This window comes from Colius striatus, chromosome Z (assembly GCF_028858725.1).
Source record: "Colius striatus isolate bColStr4 chromosome Z, bColStr4.1.hap1, whole genome shotgun sequence".
Taxonomy (NCBI): Eukaryota; Metazoa; Chordata; class Aves; order Coliiformes; family Coliidae; genus Colius; species Colius striatus.
In genome coordinates this window covers 77557274-77570426 of record NC_084790.1, presented here as the reverse complement: position 1 = coordinate 77570426, position 13153 = coordinate 77557274, and the positions used below count along the sequence as shown (strand labels likewise).

Genomic DNA, 13153 nt, shown 5'->3' with positions numbered 1-13153 from the left:
TTTCCAAACTATGCAATACAAACTAGAACTCTGGGTGACCTCAGGTCACACACACACACAAGCGGAGGTAGGAAACTGCTGCAAGAGTACAAACTAAACAAATTATAGATGTTCTCCTCAAAGAATTCATGGAAGGACATACAATTTCATACGAAGTCAGGAGGCCGCTTTGAAACAGTTTAAGCTCAGGCTATGTCAGTACATACAACACAAGCTACAAACATACATCAAGGACACTTCAGGCTTGTGTTTTTTTCCATAGTGCCAATTATAAGACAAAACAATTGAAAAAAAACCCAAAAACATCTTTCTGTAGGTCACTTCCCTATCAATTTTTACAATTAAAATCAACAGCTAGTTGTACTCACAAGATGAGGAATTCATGAAACAGCAAAACAAAACAAAAAAGCTGCTAACTAACAAAAAAAAACCCAAAACCTTTTCAAAAACTTATTAGTAAAGCTGATCCAGATGAAACCAATAACAAAACAAAAAGAGATGTTGAATTGCAACAGAGGCAGAGTAAAAAATAAGTTCTGGAACTGTCAGCTTTGGCTATTAACCTGTAGACATGCATATTTCAGCTACTCCTCTGATGTAATGGACCATTTCTAAATACTAAAATAAAGTGGTATTTACACAGAAAAACAAATAGAGTAAGAAGACTCCAAGTTGAAACCCAGGTACTCCAAATGACACAAAGAAACTGATAAATGATGGAAAGAAATAGCTAACAGCAGCTGTGCACCATGCAGACAGGACAATACCCAGAAGGGGGAATTGGTGTTGAGTGGTGGTGTAAACATGGTGGCACTCAGGAAGCTGCACTTGACATCAGGCATCTTGCTGCCCGATCACTGTGCTCTCCCTGCCCCCTCCGGTTCCCTCCCATGTTACCAAACCACACTCTCCTGGAACTGCTTCCAAAGGAATTCTTTGAATAGAAACAGATACAAGCAACACGACTAAAAATAGCCAAGCAAGAGCTGAGATATTTGTTACATTCTACACTGTTATGTTCTACGCCAAAGGAAACACACTCAACTGCATTAAAAATAAGAGGATATCTAGTTAATTCACACTAGAATTGACACTGATGAACAAAGCAGAAAGTGCAACCATTAAAAAAAAGTTTTGCAGGGAAGGATTAATTCCAACTTGTGACACTCATCAGATGACATTACAAAACTCAGAATAAAAAGAAATTGTTAAATTACAAGCCACAAGTGATACAAAAGCAAATGCACTAATCTATAAGGCTGTAATTATAAAATGTGTTAAAAACCTCATGATATCAGACTGTTGATTCCGGTTTCAGAGTATAGGTAGCAACATCAAAGAGCTCAGGTATCATTCCTTCACCCTACAGCGCCCTGCTCTGAACTAGATACTGAGGGAAGACTACCAGTAAAGATCATTGCTTGCAATATTCAGAAAACCAAAGAAAACCCAGAGCCTCACTGAAAAAAAAAAACCTCTTTTAAATAAAGCAAGATAATCTGGAACATCTTTCTATCATTTTCCCCAGATAATTACATTTTTCAAGGTTCATCTTTATTAAGAGGAGAATCCGAAATAAAAACCTGATTTTTTTTCACAGCGATATACATGGCTCTAAATATATGTTTACAGGACAAAAAGAAACAATAGTTTCATAAGGCACTAAACGTCTTCTTCCTTCACTATCTTAGGCTTTTACTGTGCACAAAATCTTGATGAAAAATCACAGCCATTTGGTTCAGTTTAGCTTCCTGAAGCAAAACATTTCAAGTCCATTCTCAAACTTATTGTCAGGTGCTCAGAGACAAGCAGCCACAGAAATAGCACCAGGAACTGAAAGCTGCAAGAGATTACTTTTATTTCTTTACCACCTCTGGATTGCACATTCCAGTGTCACGATCACTGCTAGCAATTTGTCTAGCTTTAAACAAGGTGGGTTTGTTTAGTTTCCTTTGATACTAATCCTCATCTTGACCTGCTTTGCTCTGAAAACTTGGTTTTACTCCAAGCTTTCCCATTTGATTTTGAGCTTTGTTTTCATCACCATCACAATTTCTCAACTTGGTGTCACCACACGTAAATTCACCTACTCTTGCTCCATCATTTTAGAAATTTACATGAGGTCAGGTCTATCCAAGCTGCACCAAACCAACACCAAACTTTCCAAAGAGATGAAGGATTAACAATATTTACAACTTCAAACATATAACACACTAGAAAGGAACGGGTAAATAAAGAGTCCTTCATGCAGATTAAAATCTTAAAGCAGGAGTAAAGTCATCTAGGCTGTTCTTGTATGTTTAATATCTTTAAAAGTAAAACGAAATTAATCTCCCACTATTTAGTAGTTCTGAAAAACACAAGCTGCTCCCATATGATGTCAAATTACTCAAACTTTTATTGCACTTAATTCAGCACTTTTTTTCTTCTCCAATGTAAGAGAGGATGAACCATCCATAGGCTTCTTCTGAGACCCACAGTCATCATTGAAGTCCCCTCATCTTTACATTTTCCTTCAACTCTGCACTGATTTATACATTGTTTGGCTGTCATGTGCTTTTCTGTCGCCAGTAGGAGATTCTCACTCTCCTCCATTATTTCTTTGCAAGCCAGAGTAGCTTAAAATAAAATTGAAGAAAAGTGCAAAGAAACCTCTTTCTAAAGCCTGCAAAATCTGAATGAGCACAAAATATTTCTTTAAAAATTCTTTCCTGTTGATAGACCTTAAAAAACTAATTCTCACGTAAATTTATTCACTTATTTTCTTAAAAGTTTACATTCCTTTTTAAACATATTTTTTAATTCTGCTGATCTACTTTAGCACAGCATTGAAATGAGTAACAGTCCCTGACTCCACAGACATATGTTGAGTTTCTAGACTGTGCAAGGCAATACTAAAACGCCCAAGTAGAAAATCAGTTTTATAAAACATCCTAAGAAGACATCAGTCACCTGTCTATATTATCATCGGTCTAAAAGACTAAGCATGCTACTGTAAGATGAAGTTACCCACTTTTGAAAGAAAAAAGACTTGCAGTCTTTATGGCTTAGTTTAGAAAACAGTTAGCTTGTTTATATTAATTGCAGCATCTCATTCTCAGCACCCACATGAGTTCTGTCATCACACCTGAAATACACACTTTGTTAACTGCAGTGTTCAACTCTAGCAACAACACTAAAATGTTACAAGTATCAGCTTTAGAGATCATACTGCACCTATAAAAACTTCACCGCAGGAAGGGTTTGGCACTGACAATTTTTAAAAGGATTTTGCAGAAGATGTCTTGTAAACATCTATTTTCTCCAAGTAAACAAAAAATCTCCACAGTACACAAGGGATAACCATGATAAATTATTGCAAGTTTTTAAAATTGCCTTACAAACTTACAGGTGCTTAATCACAATAATCATTTTCAGTCACTTACATGTTATTTTAAAATGTTAGCACGATTGGGAACTGCTAGGCACACTTGCTATAAAAGTCAAGACAACACTGTAAATAAATTGAGAAACCAACAGCAAGTTTAAAATGCAGAAGAGTATGATGTCTTAAACATGTCCTCCATCTAACAGGAGGACTACTTTTCAAGTTCAATGTACACTGCCTGCAACATAGCTTTCTGAAAACCAGTGAGAAGAATCTGATTCATTAGAATAAAGTAAAAAACAAAATCATAAAGACAAAAACTATACTTGTTATTCTACATACCTCCTCTAGAGCAAAAACTCCAAGACACTACACAGCAAAATGGGCAGCTTTTATCCAAAGCTGCCAGCAGCACAAAGTAAACTCTCCAAAGGCTGCTCAATCTCTTGCCTTCAGGACTCTGCAACTTGCAGTTCTGCAGAGGTTCCACGTGGATTTTGAAAGCATCTGAGCCTCATCTAAGTAGGCACTGTCCCCTTGGTTCTTTCCTTTTCCCGTGTCTGAAAAAAACAACTGTGCTGCTGTGCTCTGAAACACTAAGGCTGAAGGCTTCAGCATTATCTTAAGTTTTGATACCCCAAAATAACTTGCTCATAGTCTTGAGTTTTTGAGATTGGGAGGTTTTTTTGGTCATGGAAGTTACTGTGAAGTCACAGAAATTTTTTTGCAGGAGAAAATGCAAGATACTGATAGGATAGGATACAACACCTCTCAATACACCACCTTCAAACATCACAACTGCTGAAACAGCAACTTTAAGGAGCAGAAGTTTTACTTTCACTTATTCATGAAACTCTATTTGAAGAGTTATAAATACATCCAAGAAAAACATTTTGTGCTTTTTGCAGATTTTTTTTTTTTGCCAGAGAAAGAAGGAAGGAAAAAAGTATGTTTAAATAGATTATCTGATTCCCAGAGACAAGACTTCCCTTAAAACCATTCCAAGTTCTCAAATGTTATATACACAATGAATAAAACCCAGAAAATTCCCAGAACCCAAAGCACCAAATGTAGAACCTTTCATATCAGAGATGATCAGTTAGACTTTAATGCATATTCCAATATGCAAGCACATTAGAGAACAAAAACTTCTGTTCAATTGAATTATCACAACTCCTCTCAAACTTTAAAAAAATGACTAAAACAAAGCCCCAAGGAATGCATTGAGAAAATACCTCCTAATCCTGGTGAGTTTAAAAAGGACAACTTTACATACTACTGTGAATCCATAAAAAGCTGCAATTTTACTTCAGAGGCAACTAAAAAGAAATAAATGTTTATCTGGAACCCACTTGCCAGTAGAGCTTTTAACATGACTGAAATGCAAGTTGTTTAAGAGTTAGAAGTACACTGATGTAAATCAAAAAGTCTCACACTATACACAAATATTTCTTTGGCCAAACTCTTCCAAGGCTTTAGTTAGATATTCAAATGCTGTAATGAAACTTGAAAGTCTCATTTGCAGAAACACATAATAATGATTTGGTTAACCTCAAGTCTCCTGGTGATGTTTTGGATTTAAATAAAACTGGAAAATATTCACAGCATCTTCTTTAAGATGAGCTTTTGGAGGCTGCTTTTGTTGTGTTTGTTAGGATTTTTAACTGGTCTGAAGATTGACAAAAATCTTAATTGTCTACAGTTTTTGGAAAAATAAATTGAGGGCATCTTTTTTTTTTCTTTTACTTAGAAACTCAGGATGTTTTAAAAATACATACAACTTCTGAAAATGAGGGGTGGAGGCTAAATAGATCAGTATTTCAATGAGCTCTGATACATCCCAGAAGCTGAACTGCTTGGAAGGCCAGTTTACTCTAAGTCCTGGAATAGACAAGCATACCACTTCTTCCAATCTGGTCTTTTAAAATTTCAAGAAAGCAGAGCTCCACACTTCTCTAGTCATAAATATCACACTGGTACTAAATCCACTTAACACAAAGCTCTACTTTCAGTCTTTTACATGTTGCCTTCAGTTGAATGCTCTTAGGTTTTTAACTACAAAAGCAGAGTTCAGACACTCATTTTAACAAATGTTAGCACAGTGTTTGAGCTATGCTTACACAAAGTCACTGTGATGGACTGACGGCAACCCCCATTCTCTGCCCGCCCCATACCACTTGAGCGGGGAGCAGGTAAGGATATCGGGAGATATCTGAGCACTACACATACCCATAAATGCGTTTAATCCTGGGGCATATTAGAAGGGGTAAGGTTAGCATGTCAAGAGAGGTTCTCTTGCCCCTCTACTCTGCCCTCATGAGACCACATCTGGAATACTGTGTCCAGTTCTGGGCCCCTCAGTTCAAGGACAGGGAGCTGCTGGAAAGAGTTCAGTGCAGGGCCACGAAGATGATGAAGGGAATGGATCATCTCCCTTATGATGAAAGGCTGAGGGAGCTGGGGCTCTTTAGCTTCAAGATTGAAGGGTGTTCTCAAGTTTACAAATATGTAAAGGGCAGGTGTCAGGAGCATGGAACCAGACTGTTCTCAGTGAGGTCCAACAATAGGAATAGGGGCAATGGGTGCAAGCTGGAACATAAGAGGTTCCGAAGAAACACAAGGAGAACTTCCTCACTGTGAGGGTGAGGGAGCACCGGAACAGACTGCCCAGATGGGTTGTTGAGTCTCCTTCTCTGGAGACATTCAAAACCCAGCTGGATGAGTGATTTCCTATGTGAGCTACTCTACGTGTCCTAGCTCCGGCAGTGGGATTCGACTAGCCGATCTTCCTAGGTCCCTTCCAACCCTTTACATTCTGTGATTTACAGGAGTACCAAAAGGAAGATGCAAAACAACCTCACAACTTTCTAGTTCCTGTTACTGAAGCCCCAGCCACATTGATCAAGCCACAACTTTTCAGGAGACATGCCAAATTCACCAGGCAGATTTATTAATCAAAAGGGATGCAGAGAACAGAGACCTCTTCCTCCTCAAGTTTTTCAGTAGGTGTCATGGTTTGACATGACAGCCTTTTCTGGTAAGGGGGAAGGGGCTGTAAAGATGGCTCCTGTAAGAAGTTGCTCACAACTCTCCCCAGCTCAGAGCCAGACACACTGCTGGGGCTGAGCCAATTAGACACCTCCACGATCACTTTTTAAGGAGAAGTTGGAAGAGGAGGTTTCTTCCTCCATCGTCTTCCTTCTTCTGCCCCTTCTTTTCTTCTGGCTGGTGGTGGTGCAAGGAGTAGGAACAGACTGAGAAACAACCATGCGGACTCCAAGGTCAGTGATGAAAGAGAGGAGGAGGTGTGCTGGAGCAGAGGCTCCCCTGCATTCTATGGAGAGAACTGGTGAAGCTGAGATTTATTTTCAGTTTTTAAAGACCCCACATCAGCGGCACAGACTCATTCTGCTAATGACCCCGTATCAGGGGCAGAGACTCATTCTGCTAAAGCTGACCCCAGACCAGGGGCAGCCATTCACTTCATTAAAGGCCCCGAGCCAGGGACAGTGACTACGGCCGGAGGAGGCCGTGTCCCATGGGAGGGACCCAACCACTTCACTGCAGACCCCGAGCCAGGGGCAGTGATTTTCTGCTTTAAAACTATGGCTGGAAGAGGCCATGTCCCGAAGGAGAGACCCTTTATCACTATGGCCGGAGCGGGCCGTGTCCCGAGGAAGGGACCCAATATCCACAGCTGTAACTGTGGGGAGGAACCCACGACAAAGCAGCTCATTAAACTTATGCCCAGAAGAGGCCTTGTCCTGAGAGAGGGACCCTGTAACTGCAGAAACTGCAACTGTGGTGAAGAATCCATGCCAGAGACATTCACCAAGGACTGTGTCCCAGGGGAGGAACCCCGTGTTGGAGCGGGGGAAGAATGCCAGCAGTTGTCCTCATCTGAGCAGACAGAAGCAGCAGAGCCCATCTGTGAGAGACTGACCACATCCCCCATTCCCTGCCCCCCTGAGCCGCTGAGGGGGGAGGAGGTAGAGATATCGGGAGCAGTGAGCTGGGCCTGGGAAGAAAGGAGGGATGGGGGAGGGAGATCTTAAAGTGCTGGTTGTAATTTCCTCATCATCCTACTCCCTTTTTGCTTTTATTCCGTTCTGTTTCTTGTAGAATAAACTTTCCTGCTTTCCTCTCTAAGTCGAGTACCGGAGTCTGTTTGGCCCTGAACCATAACTGGCAGTGAGCCCTCCCTGCCCTTGTCTCAATCCACAACAACCTTGCTTATCTTTTTACTCGCATTTCACTGGGGCCTCTGCCATCCTAACGAGGGTGGGGGTGAATGGGGGCACCGAGCGAGAGACTGTCGTGGTGCTGCTGTGCTAGCTGGGCCAAGCCACGACAGTAGGGCTCAGTGTTACTGGTATTATTTCATCACTCATTTTCACAGTCCAGTTCATCAAAGCAGGAATTTATTTTGTTGTAAAGACATACCTAAGGTTCCCCAGCATTAATGATCTGCTTTCTGCTCCTACGAGCCAGACACTGGTCAGCTTGAACAAGCATATCAAAATAGTAACATATCAGGCAAAGTCTTCCCCCTTTTTTCCCCCCACCCTAAGCCTGTCTTGTAACAAGCCACATCCTCCTCTTGCTCCTCATAAGCAACTCATTCTGGCACTCTCCATACTACATTAGGACCTGTCCGTTCAGCCCAGGAGACAGTGTACCATAAAAATAACTCATAACACTAACAAATCATCCCAATTCTTCTCCAGCATTGTGGAGTAACTGGAAAGGGAGGAACAGCTGCATGCCAGATTTTCAACCAAGATGTGCTGATAAAGGGGACCTACAACCATAAAACCAGCTCCTGGCTACCCCCTATTCTAAGAAAGTCCTAGTGAGGGAAACTATGCCAACTCCAGTTGTTCTCTCCTACATTCAGCTCCAATGCCAAACAGCTACTTGGGTTTGTTTTTTCTAGCTAGAAAAGGTTATCAGAGTCTGACTCAAATATTCAAAACCTGCTTGTTCTGGCCTGCAAGGTAACATGTCTCAATATGTTTTTATGCTCAATTTTTGCTTGGATATTAAATGAACTGAAAAGGGACAGTTCTGCAGTTTTTTTGCCCTATGTTTTATCATATTTCTAGTAGAGTGGTCATTTCATAACTCATAAAACACTGAGTGTATCTTCGGTTGATCAGTTATTTTAATGGATTTGTTTATGGAAAAGTATAGAAATCATACATTTTTACTTCTCTCTCATGACTGAAGTACTAAAAAGCACTCCCTAGCAATCAACAGGCAAGTGAGAGAAAGCATATGAATATTTGAGGTACGCTTCTTAGCAAAAACTCTCACTGATGTTTCATTGCAGAGGACCCAATCTAGCACTTCTCAGATTCAACATCCCTAACTCTGAAGTAATTTTAACTATTCAACTTAAACCTTACAATTCTCTGTAGTTGTGGGGGTCCTGGGGATTTGGGGGAAGAGGGCTGGATTTGTAAGAACAAGAAAAACAGGCTGACACAGTTCACTTCTAATTTACCAGGACTCATGTAATTCAACAAAGATTTTGCTGTAGTCTCATTAAGAAGTACTTTAAAAATAATATTCATGCATATAGCTTCATAGAGCATACTGTTAAGTATGCAGAAGTACAATAACTTAGCCTAACCTTTGCTGAATGCTGTATGTACATTAAACTCTCATTTACAATCCACACAAATCCTAGACAGAACACAGATAGGAGTTGGGCAATTTTATGACTATCAGACAACCAAACATTTGACCTGTTTCTTTGCTCACAGAACTGCTTCAGTTGAACTAATCTTTGGTTCAGCTAGAGCTGACAGCCAATTACCCCTTATTTGCAAGCACAGAAACTATTTGAAATACATATTTTATGGCATTTTCACAGTACTTGCTCTAAACACAAATCCCAAACCACCCACTTCTTCACCTACCAAGAACCATGAATTACTGTTACTACCACCCCTGCTAAATTCAATTCTTAATCTGCCTCTGCCTCAGAGGCATGGAAGAACATATGGCCTCAAGTTTACCTGAAGGATTACAGATTTTACTATGTGAAGTAGTTTAGCCTAGAATAAAAAAAAGGTGTGGGTGGGTCTCATCAATGTCTATAAATACCTAAAGGCTCAAGACAGAGCCAGGCTCTTCTCAGCAGTGCTCAATGACAGGACCAGAAGCCATGGAGCCAGGAGCCTGAACATCAGGAAACACTTTTTTACTGTGAGGGCAATCAAGGACTGGTCTGGGCTACAGAGGGAGGTAGTGGGGTCTCCATCCCTAGAGATATTCAAAAGATGTCCAGACACAGTCCAGACATCTCCGTAGGTCCTTGCCAACCTCAGCCAGTCTGTGATCAAGCAAAGTAAAAGGGGAAAGAAGCTCCATAACAGAAAAGCTATTACCAAAAATATCCCATAGGCTTCATTAAGAACAACTCTTAAGCTCTAGCATTTTTGCTAGACACTCACATAAAGAAAATTAAAGGAATGTCTATCTTCAATTTAATTAAGTAGGGTAACAGTCATCAGGACTCAAAATCCAGCAACATATACTACTACAGTAACAGATAAACTCGTAAACAATATCTCTGAACTTTCAAAGTGGCAAGGAATTTTATACTTGCAGTCACAACATAAAAATAGTTATGACAGTTATATTCAAGAAAGATAATGCCTTTTCCTAAGATGCAAAGAAAAGTTCTTTGGGCATGACTGCTATCAGTATGTCCAGAGGCAGCAAAGAAACGCAGCAGGTTGAAGACAGGTATTAGAAACCCCTAGGTTTTCTCAAACTCAAAAAAAACTTTGAAACACTTCTACATACTCATTAACTTTCCTTCACCAAGCTCAAAACACTACTTCAATTTTTTACTAAAATGAATTTCAAACAGCTATGCCTTGTCACTTACCCCACGTTCAAAACACTAAGAAATTCTTTCAGTAGCTAAAAAAAAAAGGTGGAGCACAAGACCAGGCATCACAGAATGTTAAGGGTTGGAAGGGACTTCAAAAGATCATCTAGTCCAACCCTCCTGCCAGAGCAGGACTGTCTAGAGTAGGCCACACAGGAACTCGTCCAGCTGGGTTTTGAATGTCTCCAGAGAAGCAGACTAAACAACCCATCTGCGCAGCCTGTTCCAGTGCTCTGTCACCCCCACAGTGAAGAAGTTTTTCCTTGTGTTTCTTTGAATCCTCTTATATTTCAGTTTGCACCTGTTGCCCTTCGTCCTATCACTGGACCTCACTGTGAACAACCTGGCTCCATCCTCCTGATACCCGCCCTTTACGTATTTGTAAACGTTAATGAGGTCATCCCTCAGTCTCCTCTTCTCCAAGCTAAAGAGCCCCAGCTCCCTCAGCCTTTCATCATAAAGGAGATGCTCCACTCCTGTAATCATCTTTGTGGCCCTGTGCTGCTTGTCCTCTTCAAATTTAGTCAGACAAATTTAATATCATTAACTTAGGTCCCACTTAGGACCTAAGTCAGTCTCAGAACAGATCACAGGTCAGTGACCTTAAGAATGTGTGACCAAAAGCTGAAATAAAAAGACCATTAACAGAAGATATAGATCAGAATTTCCTGAATACAACATATTATGTACAGATCGACTACAGAGCAGGGTCTGGCATCAGGATTCCTTTCAGATTCACATTGCTGTAACTGCATCTAAGACCACGGGCAGTTCTGAAAATCAAGGAACAAAGTAAATGCAAAAAGGTAAAAAAAAAAAAAATAAAAAAAAGAAGAAATCAACAATAGCCTTCAAGCAAAAGGAAACACGGACAGGGTCCATGTTAGGAGATACCAGTCAAAAGTTTACTATAAAATAGTCATGGCTCAGTTAACATGTAAAATCAAATAAAAAGAGGAAACAAAGTAGTTTTCAGAAGCCATGCACTTCATTCTGTACTATTACAGACACCACCCTCAAAACACTTAACAAAAGAAACAAAGTAGAAAATATTACTTCATCTCCTTTGTTCAAAAGCAATCTCAACAGTCTATAAGGTTATCATCCTACTTCTAGGAACAGTACTATAGTCCTAAGAAATACAAGTGAAATGTTCTAGATGAGTTCTATGCCACACACTAAAAAATGCAAAAAGACTTCTTCTCAACTACAGCTCACCATTAAAAATATTTATATGGAATATGATGATAGCTACTGAATTAAAACTTCAGTGCGTGCACCTTCAGCCACAAGTTTGCCCAACAGAAACAGATTATTCCCCTCTCATCACTAAACAAGGTTAAAAAAAAGTACAACCTGCAGATTCAAATCTGGAGGTTAAGAAAGTATTTGAGTTTTCTTCATTTAACTTGGGATTCAAATGTGAAGTCATTCTGTAACACAAATTCCACTGAACCTGCTGATCGGGAATAAACTGTTTCCTGTATGATAAAGCAAAAAACACCTCAGAACTATAAAGTTCACCATAGAAGCATAACTTCAGGCAAACCACAAGTCTTGAGAAAAATCAAAGCTTCTCAATATGGGAAATATTTCACTGTTTTTAATGCAAAATGCTACACTCAGCCAGGTTAGGGACTCCTCCATGCTCATCTGTCAGAAGACCAATTTAAGAAGCTAGGAAGGGACAGGAAAAGAGCTTGACAAGTTTACCTTCAAAAGAAGCCACAGTGTCTTGCAGCTTTCACAAAGAGAACTGGACAAGAAAAGAGAATTTCAAGAGACCTGAGAATAGAAACAACTTCATCTGGGGGAACTGCACAAAGTTGTTCACCTAACCTATCTCAGAAGTTTTACAATCTGAAGAGAACATAAATAAAAGTATACACTCTGAGTGAAATAGTTATGATGTAGCAAAAGCAAATTAAGCAAGCCATGAAATCCTCATCATCTGACTGTATCACCTCTCCTTTATCTATCTTTAGTCACTGCTTACTCTTTGTAGAGCTGAGAAGTAGTGACAGGACGAGGGACAAAGTTACCACACCTGTGATAGGGACAAATCACCAGTTTAGGCGGCCAAATTAAAGAGCATGGACTTTCATGTTACAGCAAAACAGAGAAACACTTTGTACTATTTTTTGTAAAACATGAACCATACGTAATTGCAAAGGAGCCACTTCATAACCTTTCATCCCAGCTCTTACTTTAATAAACACAACATGTTTAGAGAAGTTATATGAAAAACAGTACAAGCCCAAACTAGGTCTTCTCTGCAAAGCAGTGAGGACACAATCAGCTACAAGTGAGCAGATGGTATCAGAAAAAAAAAATAACTTAACAAGATGCTATAGCAGAACAACAAACACTGAAGTGGATATTACTTGCATTTCCTCCAGCACTTTCCATTCAGTACTTCCAAAGTATACAACACCGAGTTTCTTTAATTTGTCATCTTAAAAAGGGGACACGTCACTTGGCTTGTCTGTTACCAAGGTCATACTGAGCTGTTGTAAACCAGAGTGCAGAACACAGCTCTTCAGAGTCCTGCTCGTACACTTTAACCAAAAAAAAGAGACACAGGTAAATAAAAAGATTAAGATCTGAAAGTCGTATTCGTATTCTTTCATCAAGAACCTATCCCAAGTACTAAATATTACTGAAATTGCAAGTAATCATTACTATTAATAGTAACTTTATCAATACTAATTATTAACAGAGTATTAATAGCCTATGACACGCACATTTCTCAAGCACTGTCAATCAGCACCCTGTTCTGCTACAATCAGTAGCACCAGGGGCACATGATCATCAAAGATGGAACATACCAAACAAATGGCCTTCTATACAAAAGCATCACATAAAATAACAGTCCATGGAAG

The 13153-nt window shown here is 39.8% G+C and overlaps 1 protein-coding gene across 2 annotated transcripts in view; it reads right to left on the bottom strand.

Annotated features, from left to right (window-relative positions):
• The window catches only part of UBAP2 (ubiquitin associated protein 2), a 152434-nt gene extending 139609 nt beyond the window's left edge, over positions 1 to 12825 (bottom strand). For both annotated transcript variants that reach the window (XM_062017817.1, XM_062017818.1), the window contains exon 1: positions 12656 to 12825. In XM_062017817.1, coding sequence (XP_061873801.1) covers positions 12656 to 12680 — 25 coding nt within the window. In that variant the 5' untranslated portion in view covers positions 12681 to 12825. The remainder of the gene's footprint in view (positions 1 to 12655) is intronic.
• Positions 12826 to 13153: the final 328 nt, after the last annotated feature.